Raw genomic sequence first — 22,184 nt, forward strand, 5'->3', positions numbered from 1 at the left:
TTTGTTTAAAAGCTATTGTCCTTTGGGATAGATTACACAATCTCTGGTCTAATTAAGCCTCTGCAACAATGCTGAGTTTAAGTAACAACAAAAAAGGAGGCAGTTTGTAGCTCCAAAATTAGCATTTTTATTTGGATGGCTGGGGTCAGAGATGTATAATTAGTTTTCCAGTACACATGGTTTTCCACAAGGCTTAAATCCAAAACCTTTTTCCAGTCTTAAAGCTGATTCATTCATTAGTGCCTAGCGTGTCATCCACACCCCACAACCCCCCCTTTTTGGTACAAATTCAATAGTTGTGCTGACAAGATTACTACTTTTCAGTTTTTATCAATGTTTTTTTTCATGTTTTATACAAAAAACTCTCTTTACTTCTACACATTTAATGTCACCCAGGTTTTTATTTCTTTTTTTTTTCACTTTGTAAATAAATTTGGGAAACAACATTTTTCATTTTTGTTGTCATGAAAAGATAAAAACATGCAAAAAACTTGAATTTGTAGTCCAAATTATACATTTACAAGTTTGGAACTTTTTGCACTTCTTCATATACTACAACAAACAAAAAAGATAAGGAAAAAAAAAAAAAACATTATGTACACATCTTTTTTACACTGAAGTAAAACTTGAAAATATCAGATGATGACTAAGGCAAAGTAAGTGTACATAGATTAGACCAAAACAGTTTTTTTGTTGTTTTTGTAAAATACTACATCACTTCAAAAAAAAAAAAAAAAAGAGGAAAAACAAAAACAAAAAATTATCTGCTACAAAAGTATGATTCAGAACTCCCTTTATTTGCAACCAGCTGCATAATTTTTAATTTTTAGTGAAAAAGTCTACAAGTCTAGTGTACTGTACAGTGCTGCTCTTAATCGTTTTTCTTTCCATCCAACCTGACAGAGGATCTTTCATTTACTTTGTATTTGTTTAAATAATCGTCAACAAACAGGAGCATTGTGTAACCAAAGGAAAAAAGAAAAGCATGTAGAAGCATACCAGAGTGTAACATACTTTGTTTGAAATCATTCCAAAAGTCAGTACCATTAAAGCCTTTAACATAAAACTAATCATTTAGATCCAAAAAAATGTACAAAAAGGCACATTATATCCCAGTGCTTCTGTACTGTGAAATTCAAGTGTAACTGAGCGCATTCAATACCGACAATCTGAGTGGTGACAGTCCACGAGTGTTCCCTCCCACAGCCTCCATTACTGGACCACAGCCTATGCCTAAGCTTTCAACAAGCATATGTATGCGTAGACTACAACAATAAGCCTAGGTTGTTTGTTTTTGAAAAAATGTCTGAATCTGTGTTTGTTTTTTGTTTCTTTTCTGTCACAGGTCTGTCACTCTCTCGGGGGATATCAGAAGCTGTCCTTGTCCATCAATAGGAACTCTTTCCTATTCTTCATTTTCTTTTTTTTTTTTTCTTTCATCTTTTCAGCCTATAAGGAGAGGCTGTGTGTCCTAGTCGTCACTCCCACCATACATGTCTGCCAGTTTTCTAAAGCGAGGTCCCCAGTCGTTGAGGTAATCGTAGTCCTGGTCGCCCCCGCTGCTGGAGGAGTTGAGGGAGCTTAAGGAGCCAGCTGTGGATCCGCTGCCCTCGTAGTCGAACACTAGCAGCGAGTCATAAGGAGGAGCGGTGGGGTCGTTGTCTGCAGCCTTGAGTCCCTGCGCAGAAGGAAATAAAACTGTGGTTAGAGTGGGAGATTAAGCCATGTCTGCACCATAGAGGAGTGAGCCCCAGCAACACATCTCCCTCCCCCCCTGCTGCGGCACTCAAACTGGCTAATCTAACCTAAAACCACTCAGTTGTTCTCCTGCCACTTCAGGAAATCAGCTTTTTGTCCAGATTAATCAGGTTCTCGTGATCCTGTGAGTTTCCTGTGTTTTAGTTGGGATTCTGCTGATTACATCAAAATCATTCCTCCTTTGCTCTACTGACCCCTGTACTAAGCTCCCTCACCCCCTCTCTTCCTGTCCTGTAGAGGCAGTACACCTCTAGCACTGATTCTTCGTCATTTATTATCTATCTATATTCATATTCATATTTTTCACACTCCTGCCTAAACAGTAGCAGTAAGAGGCTCTACTGAGGCGCAGATTAGAGGGGCATGTGTGTGTGTTTGCCACACAGGCGCGTCTCTATGTGTTATCTTGACGCTCATGGTGCCTGTGGTGGGGGTGGTTCCATTTCAAAGATTGCGCTTGACATTCCCAGAAATCCTTATAGCGTCATGAGAGGTCCTTATGGATTGTTATTGATTTCTAGCCTCGTTCCTTAACAGTACTCAAGAGAGTTGATGGATTGCTAATCTAGGAGTTGAGATGTGTTTTGGCCACGAACCACTTTGGATCCAAGCCTGGTTTTTCCCCTTTTACTGCCACAACTGAGGACACCAACAAATAATAAATGAATTAAAAGAAGTGGAGCAACATAGCACAAGAGAAACGAGACCTCAGCTCATTGGGAGCTTGTCAAAGATTTATGGTTTCCTCCATGCTGCTATTATAGTGCTGAAATGCTCTCAAATAAAAAGATGGATTGAATTAAAGTGCCTGGGCACTTAGCAATTATTTTCCACTTGTTAGCTTTCGTTAAGTATTTGCTCAGAGCTGTGGTGCTGATAATTTGGTAGGAAATATGACAGATGGATCATTCATTACAATTACCACCATAATCGCTCTGCTGGTTATAGCCCCCTTCATCTACAACAAAAACCCCACTGGCAGTTTCATAAGGTTAGTCATTCACAGAACTCAGTCTCGTAATTTCACTATAACTGAGTGCTGGAGACAATTACTACTCTTGTGAAATGGTGAACTGTCCTTACTTTGTGGAGTAACTCCAGAGATGATAAAAGACATTGGGCATAATCAAACCCAGTGATATTCATATTCACACAGTATTGGCAAGGCTGAAACTAATATGCGAAACTAAGAATGCAATCACTCTGGCTTTGTCTGCCTCTGTGGCACCTGTGACCAACAGAGGTTATGTTAACTTGGTGCTAATGTATTTAATGGTACCCCCTCTAAACAGAACAGAGGAACAGAGCAGGAGTCGACTAAGAGATCTTTGTTTGTCTGAATGTGAGGTTAAAGTCCTTATGCTAAACCTCTGCCTTTTTCTTGGTCCCTCTGATTTAATTAAGAGCCACAAGCTCCCAGGGTGCATGCACATTTCAGGGTGGAGATCAGAACCATCCCCCACTCTTTTCTGTCTCCCAGCTTCTCTGGCAGCTCGCCCTTATCAGTTTGGTCACATTCCAACTCCATGTGAGCTACCATGACTGAGCTTTTGTGACAGTCAAATCTGGGTCTAAAAACAGATCAACGTTGGTTGCAGAGTTTGTTTCTAGGTCAGGATGCTCAGATTTGAAAAGTCTTCAAGGTCTTGTGAGAATTTTAAAATAGGTCTAATGAAGGATGGACTCCATTGCCAAACTGCCTTTTATTGGACTATGCAAAACATTACATCTCACTCAGCTGTTTGGACAAGTGCATTAGGTGCATTCACGACACACGGAGAGCAAAAATAAGTAGCGCCTGGGTAAAGGAATCTGAGAGATAGATGGCCGTGGAGCAGACCTGAAAGGGCGAGATCTAATCTAAAAACATGGGCGCCATCCAAAAACTAGGAGAGAACTCCATTTGTAATACTGTGAAACTCTTGTCTGTTGGAGCTTGTGAAAAATACATGACTGCTCTTTTCATTTTACATTCTCCCTTCATGCTGGAGTCAATGATGGCCCCAGGCAAACGAGGGCACTCTGAACAGTGCACTCCAATAGAAAGCCAATGTATTGCTTCTCTCATCTCCTATTTCTGTGCTGACACATCTATAACTCTACTTTGGTGGAAAGTGGAGAGAAAAACAATTATATCTAAGTGAGTTAGCATCATGTACTTTGCAGGCTTTATACATGTCTTATTGGATATATGTGAGATGAGAAAAGTTCCTCTTCCTTCTGCAGTGAAAAGATGAAAACAATTCTTCTATCAGCCATAAAAGCCAAATTGTTTATTTAGACGCAAGTTTACTATAAGAAAACTATACAACTTGAAAATGAAACTCAAGTGTTGTGACAGCGCTGATCTTTTCATTTCAGCACTTTTACTGGGATTTGATTTCATACAATGTCACTTTTCAATAAGTGTTGTTGCCGGTGTTTTTACCTCGTTGATGAAGTCTCCAATGTCTCCAGGGTGTGGTGCTGCTGACCTCATGGGGTACTGTGGCTCAGGGTGAAGGGGTCTCTCGTCTAGACGGCGGATTCCCACCGGCTTGATAGCATCAGGCTCCATCGTGTCCGGCTGCTGGAGCTGACTCAGGTCGTAATCCTGGAGAACACATCGACAGATGGGACTTAGCTGAGCAGTGCGACGATATCCCAATGTGAGTATGATTATTTAAAATAGGTAAACACATTCTGTGCTGTACTGAAAAAGAACAAGTTCAAGTGAGCAGAGGGAAGATTTTAAAGTTAGAATATAGCGAGGGGAGTTAGGGGAACACGAGGGAAACTTTAATCTTCTTGTCTGTGAAGCACAAGCCCAGGGACAATTTGACACATTAAAAGAGCCACCACTGAGGGGGTCCACGCTGAGGGCCACATCATACGCCGCAGAGTGTGTGTACTTGTGCGGTGTGCTGCAGGAAGGACGTGCAGTGGGCTGTTTTTCTCTAATCAATGCCTAGACACGGGATGGTGGATATGCATAAGCCATTGCTAATCCTATTAATATTACCAAGGCAACGTGAATGGCTCGCAGTTTGTGCAAAGTCATGGGCAGAGAAGGAGGAGGAGAAAGAGTGCAGAGAGAAACGGAGTTAGGAGAGAGAAGGAGAATGCGGTTAAGAGTAGAGCTGATCTGAGCTGAATGACTGGATGGCATCATGGTGACAGCAGATATGATAGAGAAAATGCCATTTGAGAATCAGGGTGTGTGCCTAATAAGCGTGCATGATGGATTGTCCCTCTTTAGAAGATTTTCAGTAATCCATCCATCTCTAATATCCCCCTTGAAAATTGTCTTTGCTCGGCTGCACATGTACCTACACACACAGACACTCACTCCCAGAAAAAAAAAACAAAAAAAAAAAAACAAGGCTACAGCCTTTCCAATGTAAAAATAAATATGAGAATAAATATAAACCCTGTGATGCTGCACAAACAACCCAGATATACAAACACAATGGAGCAAGTCTGCAACTGACAACCTACTCAACTCCATTCTAATAAGTAACATAATAAAACTAAAACAAACACATTGATTATCCCTGGAAGATTTGATTTCATGTGCAATAACGGTCACAGTGGGACTAGCTGCAGAAGAACAATGGTCATCACATGTCATTCATTAAGGTCATCCATCAGCTTTGGTTCATTTCAGTCTGGCTCCTGTGTGACCTTCTTTGAGGTCGCACACTGGAAGGTCAGGAGTTGGTGACAGGAATTGCAAGAGAGTCGCTCAACGGCTGAACTAAGCAGGAAGGTCTAATGACATACCAGCCGCCTTCAGGGAGATGACTCCTCACATGTACACGGGTCTGGTGAAATGGCTGCCGCAAGCACTCATGACCCACATTCAACAATGGGAAAGTGACAGTGCTAAGACTTATACATTTTCTGCGCGAGATAGCTGAACAATTTAAAACAGAACTCAAGTTCATTTAACCCCAGCTAACAGGCACTGCGAAGCTGATCTTCATTTCTATCTTTTGGCACAAGGTGAGTAAGAGCAGACATACTATTCACTGAAACGTTTCTTGTCCCACAGTTATCTCAAGATGTATTGTAATAAACCGGAATCACGCTTCAGGAGATGGTGCAGTTATTTTGACAGGCTAAATCTCTAGTGACAAATAGATGAGGCAAATACACTTTCTGCATAAGCAGGTCACATTCGTTTTGTTTAATTTACTGCATGAGATTAAAAATCAATTAAAAGCATTTTAAGACGTGGTGCACTCTCCAAAGAGCAGCACGCTGAGGTCATTTGAAGAAGCGGATGACTCATCCCTGTCCTATGAACCTGTGCACAACAATTGTTATTCAGGCCTTATTTTTTCCATGTCCAGCTAGCGTGGCCTGATCAGCTGTCTGCCAGTGATGAAATGAGTGCTTCACAAACTAATACAAACCAGGGCAATGGCAGCAGCAACTAAAATCATATAGTCTGAGAGCGCCCAATGGTCTGACACTTCAATTTCCTCCCCAGCGGGAGATAGGGAGAACAGAGGTGGGCATTATAAAGACCACATCGCTGGGAAAGTCAGGTCCATTTTTTACCCGACACTGACTCCCGTGATTCCACAGACAAGACCATTTTCTCCTGGCACCCTGCCCTTCTCTGCACCACTCAAAAATGGAAGCTTGTTTTCCCTCAATAAATTGCAGCACACATTTGTTTGCCTTTGAGCAGCACTATATCGTGCAACAGTTTCCTTTTCAACATGTTCTGGTTAACAAGTTTATGCATTTTGTGCGTGAAAGTGTGGATGTGAATACATTAGTGGGTGCAGTGCACTCCCTCCTGCTTAATCACGGGCAGATGTGTAATGGCTTTCCACTCATATTGTTACCTTAGACAGAGCTTCATTATTGCGCCACAGCAGATGTCTGTCTCCAAATGACATCAGCTTACCAATTACAAGGCTCCGAGGCTAATTTGGCACCATGCTGGGTCAGACCGGGGTCTCCCACTCATTTCTGCAATACCTAAGCCACTGGAGCACTTCAGCCAGCAGCAAGAAAAGAGCCCATTTTGTATATTACTGCCTTTTTTTTAATGAAATGATTCCGTTCTGCTAACAAGAAGTCATTAGGACAATTGAATTTGTGTCTGTGTATGTCTGATCAGTGCAGGGGAATAGAGAGATGTGATTTTAGTGATGGCATTTCTATTGTGTGTGTATGTGTGTGTGTCTGCGTGAAGAGGGAACCGGTTACAATTCAGGAAATAGTTCTATAATTTCCAGAACTGATTGGATCAGTATGTGTTTGCCTTATTGAATGAGGTTTTGATAGCCAGATAATTTCTAGCGAAAGAAACGTACTATTTCTAATTAAAAGTGAAAACTCCTCAGAGTCAATGTTTAGAAACCTTGGAATCGAATAACCCGAACTGTTGTTTCTTTGGCAAAAGCGAACTCACAACATACTTTTCCAGGACCTTCAAAATAACTCAAAGAATTTTGAGGAGTCTGCACTGTGAGTGTGTGTTTACCGCCTCGTTCTTACCTGATCCTCCTCTCCTCCACCTTCCTCATCATACTTGAGAATGTTGTCTCTCACATCATCCTCGGGATCGATGAGGAGCTGCTTGGCCTGACGCTCTTTATCACGACGCTTCATCCACACAACAAACATCAGAACAAGAACTGAAAGAGAGAGAGAGAGAGAGCGAGAGAGAGAGAGAGAGAGAGAGATCTCATATTACAGACCATAATAACCTACAAATTTTCATACAAATGTAATCGGATCCAATGTTTTAGAGCTTGGATGGGAGCCTGATCAAGGCTATCTTTTTGATAATCCTACACTTATTTAGTGGCATCTCGGATAACGTTTAGATGTCTTTATAATCCGTGTGTATGTTCATGTGATGTGCTGTTTGAGAGAGGCGCTGAGACACTCACTAAGGAGGATGATGATGCAGAGGAGGATGGATATGATAGCACCAGTGCCCAGGCCGGCAGCCATGATGTGCTGCTGGTCAGTACAGTCTCCATTGATGTCACACTGGCACACTTTAATCCGCAGATAGGAGGTGTTGGACATGGGCAGGTTGCCTGAGTCTGTGATTATGATGGGGATCTCATAGATACCACTTTCAAGGAAGCCAATCTTGAGGCTCACCTGAGCATAGTCACCTGAGAGGAGCAAAGACAAAAAGCGAGAGAGTGAGATATGATGACTCCTTTTTAAGAGGAGATAAATATGACATGGTGAGTATAGAGATTAAGCAAGCTAATGTGATTAAATATAAAACAACATCACATTTCTTCTGCAGCGCAGTCTTTCAGAGGGGATTAAAACCAAACTCTGAATAGTCATTTGTATACATGAAACACAGTGTTCACATGGCGATTACACCTATTACCACAAATATGCAGCATAAATTTCTACCTGGAAGTTGCATCAGCATATCTAATCCAAAACATGGTCTGGATTTAGATTTGGAGCTTATAAATCTACTGAATACCTTTTGATAATGCTGCTTAGGCTAAATTCCCAGCTGTGATAATCCAAATGCTATTATCCTATTAAGATATATTCACTGTGTTTCAACTAACATTACCTAATAGCTAACACACAACAAATGAGTTCCTCCACTTATGTTTTATTTGAAATTAGCATAAACAATTACTGGATGCTTGGTAAGGTTAATATAGTGTTATTATTGTCAGGAACCCCTCTACCTGACCCCCCTGTAGAGCTTTAGTTACTAAGATTTTTCCAAATGCTGTTTAAAAGTAACATCAAATTCTCAAGCTTTAATTACTGAACATCAGAGCGTGAAATGTCATTCACCATAACATTAACATTAAATACCACTAAATAATAAAATGGACACATATTCCTCCATCATGTTTCACCAATGAATCGAGGTCAGTGCTAAAAACGTGAATACAGGTCTGGTTGGCAGGTTACATCAGACATAATGAAGATGACTTGGATTTTATTTTCTTATATGTACACTACAAGCAGCATAGCATGAAACTAACTATGGTTATCAAAATAAACCATATGAGTGCGTTCTGCTTCTTACCGCTGATTCGTGTAATGGTCCAGTTTCTTCGAACGTCGGAGGGCCGATGGGCTAACTCGAAGGCGAATGGCCCTGCGTTTGGGTTCAAGTCTCCATCAAGTGCAGTGATGTTGATGGCATTTGGCTCTGGCTTCTCGCATATCTCTGCCTCCTGAGGGAATACCTTAGGAGCATTGTCATTTATATCCAGCAGGTAGATCTGGAGAGTTCCTGTGCCACTTGCTGGAGGTACACCTGCATGAACCATAAAAATGACACGAGCAGTTAGCACATACATATTTATGAGAAAACGGATTTTTAAAAATTTACATATGGATAGGAATACATACTACTGAAATGCCAGTTCTCATTTTGCACTCATTATGCAGCCAATAGAGAAAAGTAAAGTATGAAGTTTATTCTTTGGGTCTCATGCTATAATAAGACACGCTGAACAGCTATTTGCTCTAGTGGGAGAAGACCCATCCAAATTGCATACTGATCTGAGAATCTAATCTTAAGTGAGGAGGTAGACAGAAAGAGGGAGATATCAGAACATTTGGGTAGTGTGTGTGTGTATGTGTGTGTGTTTGTGGGTGTGTGTGGCTGAAGAATGTCTTCCTGACGAAGGGCACAGGAAGGGAATACTAAAGCACACAAACAGAGCCCACTGTCGCTCCTCTCAGGCTCCTCTATGTATTCACTCAGCTAAGAGGCTTTTTTACCATTCAGGCCACGCTCAAAGGAGCTAGTCATCCAATCCTGACCCATTAATGCTGAGAAACCTCTTTATTGGTAGAGTTTTTAAGCCTATTGGCCTAAGCTATGCTCCACAGAACAGGGTAAACTTGAACAGAGGTAAATCCTGCAAGTGCAGGGAAGAGGTGAATATATCCACATGCTGAATGGTTCTGGGATTGGTAGCACATTAACCTTCAACTAAGGTGGTCACCGTCCCACACATCCCAAGTGCCGGGTACAAGGTTGATCTTCAAGCATGGGGGGATATCTTTGTCAGGGTTAGGGTGCATTTGTGCACTAGCTTCAGGTGGAAAACATCACAGAGGTAGTCAAAGTGATGCTGTGTGGAAGACTGACCTTTGAGAGGCAGACTACATTAGACACTGTTAGGTTTCCTTTTGAAAAGGCAGCATTATGTCCTTCTGAATGCTTTAACAATAATGGTCTGCAATAGAGTGCTTGTGTAACAACCAAGCTAAAACACCATGTAACCGGTGCATCACAGGACCACAACAACAAAGTATTTTTGGCAACTGCAGTGCAACTTGAATGGTTACATACCGCTGTCAGAAGCAAGGAATGTTGCATTGTACAGGCTGTTCTTCACAAATGGTGACTCTCTGTCCAAAATGGCAATTGTTGTGATTCGACCAGTGTTGGGGTCAATGCTTAGCCAGTTGGCTGGATCTGAGAGTTTGGTGTATCTGCAGGAAAGACAAAAAATGAGTTTACACAGTGATCGATATTCCTTACTATTTATGTGAAGCTGGATTTCCAGTTAGAAGGCATCTGCAAGTTTTACATTTTGTTTTCTGCTGAAATGCAGCTGGTGAATTTAGTCTCCAAAAGCATCACTTTTTTCTGAAAAATGTTTTTGTTTTTATTTGTTTACACAGAGTAAATATTTTAGACATCATGCATTTTACATAATTATTCTGCCTCACAGGGGAGACCAAACTGGCTTGTTGTTATCAGTAGCTCAAACTAATTTGTAGGACAAACCGTGGAATTACAAAGCTAGCTCATTTCACATGGACTGTTTTCAGGCAGATAAACTCTTCCATGGCCAAACAGCTGTGAGGCACGTCTGATGATGTAAAAAAAAAAAAAAAAAAAAAAAAAATAGAACTTGTTCAATAATGACAGAGATGGAGACATGCTGGGTGCTATCTGAGCAGAAATGATGCAGAAAGTGGTAAGGGTGGAGAGTCATCCTAACATTACTTACAGTTTTTAGTCAGTAATGACCCTAGCAGTCTCCTTGTTAATTTTGTTGCTAATTATTTTAGCTCTATGTGTGATAAAATGGGTGATTTCAACATCTCCACTGTTAGAGAGTGAACAGACATTTTAAGAAATGTAGAAGAGTCAGATGCTACATTAATTTGTGAATCTGTGATCTGGGCTTGATGCGTTTTAAGAGAGGTAGCCAGACAGCCCTCAGAGACAGATCTTCTTTCTTTCTTACCTGATGCTTTGCTGCATGAAGCGATCAGGGTCCTGTGCAGTGAACGTAGTCAGAGTTGACTCTGGCATCATTCCTTCTTCCAGTTTAATGAGTTTGGGGTTGGGCTCGAAGTAGGGGCTCTCATTGACATCTATCACTGTGATGGAGACGGTGGCAGTGGACTGACGAGGAGAGTGTATGCCTCGTGCCAGAGTGGCCTCGTTCCTCGCTTCCACTGTCAGCACATACGTCCTACTGAATTCATAGTCAATAGGCTGCAGAGAGTAAGAGAGAGCATATAGAAAGAGAATCTCATCAAATAAACAGGATAAAATCACATTAGTTTTTTTTTTTTATTATCTGGAAGCAATGCAAAGGATGAAAGCTTTCTCTTAAAAGGCAGTACTGTGAAAGCTCACTGTAGACAGTAAGATGAGATAAAGAGACTGTATCCTTCTGTGGTCAGCTGAAGGACACAACAGACAGAGGGACTAGAGTTGTGTAACCAACATATTAAACTTAAAATGTGCATTGGATCTTAAAATTGTGAGATGTGAATTTGAATTTACACACAAGTCAATCCGAGACACTGCTAGTAGTACACCACAATAATCATCACCAATAAATTAGTCTTAGAAACATATATAGCGTGTTAAACTGAATAACCCTCCTACAGTGGTCTTCCGTTTTATCTCATAGATGTCTAATAGGAATTTGCTTTTACACAAAATGTTCCTACTCTTCAAACTACTGAACTGCAGCATTATTAATTTCTTCTCTTGACTCCCAGGGATAAGATAACGCATAAGACATTAAGACATCTTCACTTCTTTCACATCTTTACGCAATTTCTGAAATGCTATAAATATACAGTACGCTCACATACACTACACAGAACAGTCTAAATCCCACATATTAATGCAGAGTCAACCCCAAACCCTTCACGAAAGCATACATGCAGCTACAGAACATCTCTAAGGGATTAAAGGGGTGGTGTTTGAAGAGGAGGCCTTACCTTGACGACTGTTACCAGGCCCTCGTTAGTGATCGGATCAGTGGGCACAGAGAACCTGCCGGTGGGGTCGCCCCCGGTGATTTTGTAGACAGCATTCCAGGCCGGCGTGTTGGGCTGGTCCTTGTCAGTCACCGTCAAGTTGGCCACAATGACATTCACACGGTTTTCAGGCACCTCGCCGAAAAACTGCATGAATAAACCATGAACGTACAGAACGGCAAGCTGTTAGTGATACTGCTGTGGCAGCAGAAAAACAAACCAAGGCTTGCTTCACACAGCACAGCAGGACCAGTCTTGGGTAAATAGACATCTAAGGTAACTCATCATGTTGTCATGGTCATCTCATTTCTTGGCCTCCCCTGATAGCACAACAGTGGCATTACAAATTTCAGTGATTCAAGAGCATAGTAAGTGCCCCTTTCACTCAGACAGACATCCCCATTGTTGCATGTGTCAACATTTGGAGGGGGATATAATACTTTATGCATGGCTGACTACTTGTATGTCTGTATGGCTTCAGAAGTGCTGGTAAAGCAGAACTATGTAAGTGAGCAGAACCAACGGTAGAATGCACTAGGATATAATGGGAGTCCTGTAAACCCTACGGGGCTCTCTTTACGTTTACTGTGTTGATGTCTTTCATGAGTTTGTTTCTTACCGTCTCAGCAGTAAACTCTGGTGGATTATCATTAATGTCAGTGACTCTGATGACAGCAGTGGCTGTGTTGGATAGGCCATACATGGGGTTGCCCTCCATATCAGTGGCCTGGATGATCAGTGTGTACTGAGGTACTTTCTGGAAAGATAAATGGAAGAGAAACAAAAAGGATTATGCACAGTTCCTTGTATGGTTGTTTATGATAAAGTTAGCTTCATCGTTATTTTGAATTCAATAAACAGACTCCGGATAGAAGGCAGCAGAGGAATAATACACTGTGTATTAGTGCAAGTCATCTATTCATACGGTACATGTAACATACACACGCATACACTGACCATCCAAAAAAAGTCACACACTCATAATATTTTGACTTATTTTGTCTAATATTTTCGCCTTTAGCTTTGATTATGGCACGCATTTGCCGTGGCATCGTTGCTGAAACTAAACCTAATCAACTGCAGCAACCCCAGATCATAGCACTGCCCCCACAGGCTTGTATGGTAGGCACTAGGCATGATGGGTGCATCACTTCATCTACACTTGTGGAACAGATTAACATCTTTTCCACTACCACAGGATGTATCTTCTTTTTTAAGAAATAAGAAACTACTCACTGCATCAGTTAGGGTTAAATAATTTGTTGCCACCTGAAAAATAATCATCCTTTCAGTAATTACCCACTGGGAGGCTCTTACCAATTTGCTTGGTTAAATCCAGGTGGTGACTTTTATTTTGGACAGGCAGGGTGTTATACATGAAGTGTGATTGTATGAATGAAGAATGAATATGTGAATAAGTAATAAAAGTCTGTCTTGTCGCAGGATAGTTATATTGTAAGAGGGGATCTCTCTGTTTTCAGAGGCAAGTCATTGTACAAGGTGGTGGCTGTTGGCAGGGAGGACTTTCTATGCTATTCCTTGTCACACTTGTCTTTGGACTAAATATGTAGACCAAATTATTGTTACATATGCAAAAGGCAGCTTTGGAAATGATAAAAAAACTCTTTAATATAATTTCATTTATTACCTAGAACCTCAAAAATGACCACAGAGATTAAAGAACAGCTGTCTGACTCTGTGTCAGCAAATCTGAAGTATTTCAAGATTTATTTTTTGGCTATTACATATAAGCTGATAACTCAAATGTGCATTAATTTTGATGTTCTCAATAAAAATCTAATAAATCTGAACTGGCTAGCTTCTTAATTAAGATGACTAATGGTTCCTTTTTGTGTAAACCTAATTTGTTCCCTATGGGGGGACGTGAGTTTGCAAGTGCATGTGTGAAACCAATACTTCTGTTACGTACACCATCATGAAGCTAACAAATGACTCTTTTCACATTAAAAGCCACTCAGGTGACGGACCAGTTGTTGGGTAATGAGAGTCGAGCAAATTACTTTCATGGTGGCAACTGGCGGACATAAAACTGCTGCCCCAGGGCGGACGTGATTGAGCAGCCACCTAGTCTGATTGCCCTCACTAGAATAGCACCAACTGGCTCTAGCCTTCTATAATATTTTATTTATTTTCTCAAACAGCAATGTGATCCAATTAAATGAAAGCGAGGTAAGACTTGTAGCATGGGAAATGGAAAAAAGAAAAAGCAAGTAAAGCTTTAGAGGAAAAAAAAAGTGACAGAAGGCGAAAATGAGGGAAGGGGAAGATTTAGCTGCTCACTGATGCACGTTGCCTCCTTGTAAGAGTAAATAAGTGTGAAAGAGCCAAGTCCATTTCTACTTCTTATTTAGTTGGTAATCAGCAAAATTCCCTTTGGCTCATTAGTTCTCAGCCATTCTGGATATTAGCAAAGATACTCAAGCTGTGTTTTGTCATTATATTTAAAAAGAATGCACAATCCATTTATGTAAACATGGAAAATTGACATAGAAGAGGCAACAATTGCAGGACAGATATTAATACAATGGACGGTTTTGCTAATGAAAGCCTCGCCTAAATGGTAATGAAAAGATATTAGTCTACATTCACAAACACAATGTAGAGATAGTATCAAGAGAAAGAAAGGCAAGTCATGTCAAATACAAGGTTAAAGGGAAAGAACAGGCCACAAAGAAAGAAGATAAAGTGTCATTCACCTCTCTGTCCAGGCCTGCTGCCACTGTAATGATGCCTCCAGTTTTATTGTTGATGGTGAACATATTGGAGGTCGGACTCTCGGGAGTCTGAGACAGGATCTTATAACGCAGCATCCCATTAGCTGTTTTGGGGTCATCTTTGTCAACAGACGTTACTGTCATAACGAACGTTCCTACGGGACAGAAAGGCAGAGAGTCTCTGTATTGTTTTTTTTTTTTTTTTTTACATTTGCATTCGAAAGGGATTAGAAACGGAGTGCATATTGCTATGTGAACACTCAGTGTTCTTTCTAGTGACTTTTAACACCACTGATCACCTAAATACAGCTCACACAAAGTTAAAAATGGCCACAAAATGGCTACCCCAGGAATGCCATCAATGCTGTTTGATCTGCTAATACTACGGCAGCATGTGGAGGGTCTACAGGCAGTTGTTTGCTCTTTCAGTGTGATAGTGTACTTGGCTGATAGTGCTGTATTACCTGGCTTGGAACCCTCTGGAACAGTGCCATTCCAGATCTGATTAGTGAACTCGGGTCGGTTGTCGTTCATATCGATCACATTGATCACAATGTCAATGGGGTTTTCTACCTGGTTGCCATTAAGGTCCACTGCATGAGCTCTCAGCTGGAGGAAAACAAAAACATATCTTAACCAACTATTCAAGCAAGGATCACTCTCAACTGCACAAACAAAAAAGTCAGACAAACTTAATGTTGCACACAAACGGATGTAATAATTAGAGCCATAATCCATAACTAAATGTCATTATAATCTTTTACTGTATCTACAAGAGCATACAGTCCAGAACATCCTTATTAACAGGCAAGTCAACGACAACTTTAGTTGTATTTTTATGTTGTTCCCTTCAAACAGATACACTCTCAGTATATTCTGTTGCCTAACACTGGGTCAGCATTGGTCCAGGTCTTTTTAAGAAAAGAACTCTGCTGCATCTTTTTTACACTTCAAATGCATTTTTCCTACAAACACACAAGTGCATGGTTGTGAACACTTTTGATCCTGCGTATTCATGCTCTAGAATAAAAAAAGGTAGTCCTGTATTGCATACTCTATGCATAGATGTATACAAATCTAAAGGCTACTGAGAATATACATTATATGTCTTTCAATACTTTTCTTACAGTCTAGTTTAAGAGTTATTGAATTAATCAATGCAAGCAGCTTATAGTTCACATACAGCTTACACTGAAACAGCATGGGCAGTAGACTCTATTCTAAAAGTATTGTGAAGTCTACAACTTAACTACAGCGTTGCTTTATGTGTTCTATTTTCTGTTAAGGCACTGAATAAACAGCGTGAAGCTACATAATTTAAAGACCATAGCAATGTAATGGAAGAGCAGCTAATGACTAAAGCAGCCCTGGATGGAATTGGAGGTTATCGTAATGTATCTAACACACACTCAGTTCACTGAGAAACATCATGTTAAATCCTTTAAATTCTCAGACGGATAAGTCAGATTTCTCTGGATACCCTGGTCTTTACCGAGTCTAAAGAGGCTGTTTAGGCTACACATGACTCTTGAACACATGGCAACCAGTTAGAATGTATGGCATCAGAGAAAGCTAATTTGTTTTGATAAAGCAGGCTAGAAAAAATTAATTAATTTGCAAATTAATGGAATATCATTAAAGAGGCATTTTAAGCTGTTATGTTAGACCTACATGGAAGTTGGAGATGTGCTCCCTATCCAGGGGCTTGTTCACTGACAGCTCTCCAGAGATCGGGTCGATGATGAAGATGCCAGTGGGGGGCTGGTCAGCACCTGGTCCTGTCACGCTGTATCTGAGAGAGCGGTTTTTGTCATGGTCCGATCGGATCTGTGGATGTTAACATTGATATGTTAATCAATGTTTTAATAAAATGCAGGGCTACAGTCTGAACCATAATGAATGTTTGAGTCTGGTACACTGTTACATAGTTTAACAAATCTAACAAGAATTTGTCATTCTGGAATAATGACCCATGAGAGTTTCTTGAAATGTATTGAAACTGTACAGCCTTGTCTTTATTTTTTTTCTGATCAATGTTAGAACCCACTAGTACTAGTTACATTTCTGTCATCTAATTTAATAAAATAGTTTGCTGTCGATATATTGACTAATCGTGATGATCATTGTTTTAAAAATAGGCTGCTGTGTAAGTAAACGCGTACACATGTCTGTGTGGTAATGAAGTTCTCTCATGGCTCATGGCTTTGTCTAAATACAAATAGCACAGGGTTAACACTTGGTGTGCATGTCAACATAATATGCAAAAAAAGTTTAATTCTTCCGCTGTCGTGCCCTCTGTCAGCCACCCACACTCAGACATGACCACAGCATTGTTCCAAACAAACTGGGCCATGTGCGTCCTTGAGGCATGATAAAAGAAGTATAATATCTTAATAGGCAACTAAGGAACAATTACACTGGTGAGAGCTTCGGATCTCTCTCTGCTTCTAAATAATGTCATGTTAGAGTGGTACTGAATGCCCCCTGAAACAAAAGATAAATAATACACCAGAAAAAAAGAGGCCTGACCTTTAGCAAAGTGCTGTAAATATGAAGCATTTTGTTGAAGGCATAAGTCTTATGTCTGTGACCCTCTGAGTGGGAGCTCAGGGCAACAGGGACCTATATAAGGTTGTCATATCAAGAAAAAGGCTGCTTCTCTCAAAGTGAGAGTGGTGTACAGTATGTGGCGTGCATGTGCTCTGGTGAGCTCTGTTACCCGGACAAGCTCTTGAGGGAATGGGCCTCTTGAATTCTCTGGGACATTGATTGGGGGGATGACCCAGTCTCTCTTCATGCGTTTGACTTGGCTATCCATGTTGCGTGAGGGAAACACTATCTCCTTCAAATCCTTGACCATCACTGGAGGAGCAGCAACTTCCTGCACCTGAATGAAAGGAAATGGTTCAGTTTAGAAGTTGGGTAGTACACATCTACGCAGTTATATGAGTGCATACATTTAGCATTTATTTAGTAATTTAGTATTGTTACCTTACTTTACCTCTAACAGTACGGTGTGGTTGACATTTGTTGTGAGTAAAATATTAAGCACCTATTTACCTACTGGATGCATTGTAAGTCAATCCCCTCAGTGAAGGCACACTACTCCGGTGATACTCTAGCATAACCAATGTTTTTTCCTTTCTGGGTTACAAGAATAAATTGGTGCAATGATAAAAGAAAACTGGCTGCAAATGTCATTTAGCGTCTATTCTAAAAGTGGATTTGATCAAGGAATTCATTTTTATGAATTTCTTTGTAGCTTAAAATATCCACAATACAGCATGTGATACATGCCATGAAAGGGTTTGCTGTACATGTAGCTACTGCGGCAGCTGCACAGCACCAACGCTGGTTTGCTTTAAATGGCAGGCCTCTTCTTATGTCCTGATAAAATGCGCCCACACAGACAGACCAGCTTCCATAATGGATCTGCCATCCTCCCTCAGCTGTAATGAATGAGATTTGAAACAAAGGAGGATGGTACCTGCAAGCCAGACACTAAACACACAGATGGCTCAAATTGCCTATGCTGCTCCAGAGACTGAGGAGACTGAAGTACTGCCAGAGAAAGTTAAAATAACCTTGAACAAAACAAGGCAGGAAGGAAAACACCAAAACAATATGTAAAATCTGTCAATGTCAATGAATGATAGCTGAGATTTCAATGGAACTGTCACATCCTTTGAAGTATCTTTCCTACAGTTGCCTGTAATTTGATTGTTGATTTTCTGCAAAGTAGTCAAGTCCTAACAACTGCTATAAAGTGTCCAATGCAAACCAGAAATTAATTACCACATTGCCACCTTATATCATGACCCATACCCCATATTCCTCCTCTTCAAACATCTGGGGAACTGTCGGAGAGCTTTCACTAATCATGTTTGAAATCCGATTATACTGCTTTCACACATTGAAAATGCAGGGAGGCATGCGGACAGATAGTGAAAGAGTGTGCTTCTGAAATATCTATTACCCTATTAAAATGGGTGCGAGTACAAGCAGTAATTATTTGCAACTTGTGTCTGGAATGATGAATGTCATGGTGGGTCTGCTCAGCCCAGCATGCATCTATCTCTGGTGTGCTGGAGGTCTGCAGCCATCCATACTCTCCAAACCCCCCCCATCTTCTGACTAGGAGTCTACTTCAGATCCAGGAGAGTGTTAGGTTGACTGATGACCTGAGTGTTTGGGAATGTATGTGAAGGAATACACATGTCTGTTTTTCCTCCTTTTCACATTCTGAAACATTTCCTCATCACAGAGACTTTAATAGTGGTGCACATAATGGGTGAGGACACTCATGTTGATAAGGACACTGTTTGTCTGTCATTGATTAAAATGTTTCCCCAAGGCTGTCGTATTCATGGCACTAATAAAAAAAATTTAATCGCTGATGTGATTAAGAGATGCGTGATGATTCATGGCAATAATTATGCTGGGGGGAAGACCACTCATGACCTAATAAACGTGCAAGATACGGGAAATTTAATCCGTGATTTCATTATGGACAAATCAGGACAAACCCAACAAGTCTGAACAGATAACTACTCCTGATAAAGTTGGATTATATTTATATGCATGCAGAGCGCATCTGAGATTGTGACTTTTCCTTAAAATCTAAAAACCTGCAGATGTATGTATATTTGGTTTGGGCCATGCGGCAACAGTGACTAATGGCATCATTAAAATCACATACCTGTAGGAGTCTCTATAGTAAACGATTATCAGCTGATAATGATGGTGTACCCAAAGTAGACTTGACTGTCAGTATTAACTTTTAATCTCCACCCACCTAAAATATAATGACTACCTTTCCAGAGATCATGTGCTGTGCCAACACGTTTAGAAATGGCCACTTGTTTAAAATTTATTAAACGGCTGTAACAGAGAAGAACACTGGTCTTTGTAAAACAAACCTGATTACGGGATGTTCATTAAAATGCCGGAAGGCTAATGAGATCTTACAGCAATGATTATTAACATATGCAAATAAAGGCTCACTTATAACCCTACAGAATATGTTGGCACAGACACCCATACTGTAGTTGAGAACATTGCATCTGTTCGTGTTTCTCTGTGTAGAGTCACTCCTGGAAGTTTGAATTTACAGATATTATCAAATTAAGCAGGATCACATAATCTGAAGTTGAAACCATCCCCAATACCAGACATCCCATCTTCTTTTTCGTGGTGCAAGACAAGCAGATAGGCCAATGCCGGCACTCTGATCCTTGGTTAACTACAATAGCATGAGAACGTGGTCATTTTAACTAATTGCAGATGATGGAACAACACATCCAGCTAAGCAGTTAAAGTCATACTCTATAGCTCAGACAGATGCTTCCCATCTTATAGAGCGCTGAAAGAGGTGTGTCCCCTTTTGGACGATAATGCAATGACCTCCCTATAACAAGGCATGCTCACTGAGATCAACTTTATGAGAAGCCATTTTGCATCTGCTCTTGCTACCCACTGACCGTGTTGAGTATATGTTTGTGCTCCTAGTAAATTGACACATTAAGTTTCAATTAGCAAGCATCTATCCAGTCTCTCGGAACACCTGCTACAATTTAGGGAACTAGTCATCTGTGAATGCAAAGTATGGCTAACAATTGCAAGTTACTTGATGCAAGGGCAAAATTGATCATTCCACTTTTCTACAGCAGTAAGAGAATCAACAAATACACCAGAAGTGTTATAGATGTAGTCGAGTTGGTGGGTATAATTACATGCTGGCTGGAGTCTGTGGAAGAAGTCAGCCTGACTTGGGTCACCCATTGCTGCTGCGTGACGGTGTCGCTGGCCTTAATCAGCAATGGTGACACTGAGATTGTAGAGCGCTGAAGACTCCTGGCAGCATACACTACTCCATTGGCTTCTATCCGGAAGTCAGATGGGTTACTGCATTCGAAGCGCACCAGACCACCTCGGCCACAGTCCAGAAACCTCACTGCAAGAGACAGAGACAGATGGATTTAAGTTCAAAATTAACCCAACAGTAAGAGATGAACCTGGGGGGAAAATAGTGATATAGAGAGAGACAAAGGAGATGGAGGATAGACAGTCAGCCAGACAGACAGAAGGTCCACAAAGGTTTTCTGATTCTCCTTCTCACTCATGCATTATTCACTTCAAGCTGCGCCCCAAAGGTATTGCTCAAAACAGGTGCAGTGGAGGAGAGAGTTGCAGGGAGAGAAAACCACATAAAAAAAGGAAGTGTGCCCCTTAAGGGCTATTAAATAAGAATCCATAAACCCGAAACACTACATTTAAAACCCCATGTCTAAATAACTTGCTTTTTTCTTTTTGGATTTGAGAAAATATACACACGATATATAAATATGTTTAATTCTGCTAGATAAGCTATTTTATTTCCAACAAAGGCTATCGCATGCTAGCTTTGTCCCACATGACATACAGGGATGCTTTCTGCGGATGACTGATGATCCTCAGCTTCTCGAGAGATAGAAGCAAGTTCATGTGATGTTTATTTCATCAGCAAGTTCACACAGAAAACACAGAAACTCACGCATGCATGCAGACGCTGCAGACAGGTGGCTCATGGGGGCTCGATTCCCACAGGTGCCTTAGTGGCAGTGGTACAACACCAGTTCATGTTACAAGTGAGTGACAGTACAGCCTCTGTAGATCCCACATGTCAACAAACACACACCTTAACACCTAAGAGATTCATTGTGTCATCTTTTTGTGTGGATACGTTTCCCTGGAAGGCCCCCTCATGTTTATGGCACCAAAACGACATAAAAAAGGAAGATAAAAAAGTCCTCCTGGCCACAAAGATCACAACGTTACCATATATCATTTGTGTGAAGACTCTGCCAGTGCCGCTTTGAATTATTAAAGCAGATGTGGAATTACTCAACAAAAGCCTTGAAGGAGGGTGCCTAATCTTCCTTTGTGCTGCTACCTAAGGGACCCACTGATGTCTTCAGAGCATCATCTGCAATCGGAGCACACTGAGTTCCTCTGGGCAGTGGAAGAGGATGCAGTAGATGAGCTTGGGGTATAAAGGAAGTTATACATTTAACCACCAGACTTAATTTGGTATTGTCAGCCAAACATTTAAAACAAGGCAGATGTTTTCTGGTACATGTCCTTGGTCCCAGCATTGACAAAAATGTGCAGACTTCTTCATCAGATAGAGAAAAACCTAAAGGCAGAATAGCTGAAAAGCAACTTATACTAACAGGAAAGGGAGGGCAAATCTCGCTTTAAAAAACTTTTATTAAAAAAAAAGAATGTAACATTAAAAAAGTGTCCTATAAAACAATCATGTTTTTAATGTAAGTTTAAAATGAGGTACAATGCAAGTGAAAGCAATAGAGACAGAATGAATCCAAAATAGCAGGTTGCCGAAGGAAAATGTGACAAGTGACATGCAGTGTAATCACAATATATTCATTGTGATGAATTGAAATG

The 22,184-nt window shown here is 40.7% G+C and overlaps 2 protein-coding genes across 2 annotated transcripts in view; both read right to left on the minus strand.

Annotated features, from left to right (window-relative positions):
- Positions 1 to 1,420: 1,420 nt before the first annotated feature.
- Positions 1,421 to 20,593, minus strand: cdh2 (cadherin 2, type 1, N-cadherin (neuronal)). Its single transcript, XM_026374638.1, has 14 exons — positions 20,474 to 20,593; positions 17,461 to 17,628; positions 16,413 to 16,568; positions 15,206 to 15,350; positions 14,724 to 14,896; positions 12,626 to 12,763; positions 11,968 to 12,153; positions 10,974 to 11,227; positions 10,067 to 10,209; positions 8,786 to 9,019; positions 7,653 to 7,886; positions 7,255 to 7,394; positions 4,187 to 4,351; positions 1,421 to 1,678 (listed from the first exon to the last, which is right to left on the minus strand). Exons 2-14 carry the CDS (start codon positions 17,599 to 17,601, stop codon positions 1,472 to 1,474), a joined length of 2,316 nt encoding a protein of 771 aa, XP_026230423.1. The 5' UTR covers positions 17,602 to 17,628; positions 20,474 to 20,593; the 3' UTR covers positions 1,421 to 1,471.
- The window catches only part of LOC113171932 (cadherin-2-like), a 63,204-nt gene continuing 61,229 nt past the window's right edge, over positions 20,210 to 22,184 (minus strand). The window contains exons 6-7 of the mRNA XM_026374670.1: positions 20,510 to 20,694; positions 20,210 to 20,245 (exon numbers count right to left, since the gene is read on the minus strand). Coding sequence (XP_026230455.1) covers positions 20,210 to 20,245; positions 20,510 to 20,694 — 221 coding nt within the window. The remainder of the gene's footprint in view (positions 20,246 to 20,509; positions 20,695 to 22,184) is intronic.

This window comes from Anabas testudineus, chromosome 17 (genome assembly GCF_900324465.2).
Source record: "Anabas testudineus chromosome 17, fAnaTes1.2, whole genome shotgun sequence".
Taxonomy (NCBI): domain Eukaryota; kingdom Metazoa; phylum Chordata; class Actinopteri; order Anabantiformes; family Anabantidae; genus Anabas; species Anabas testudineus.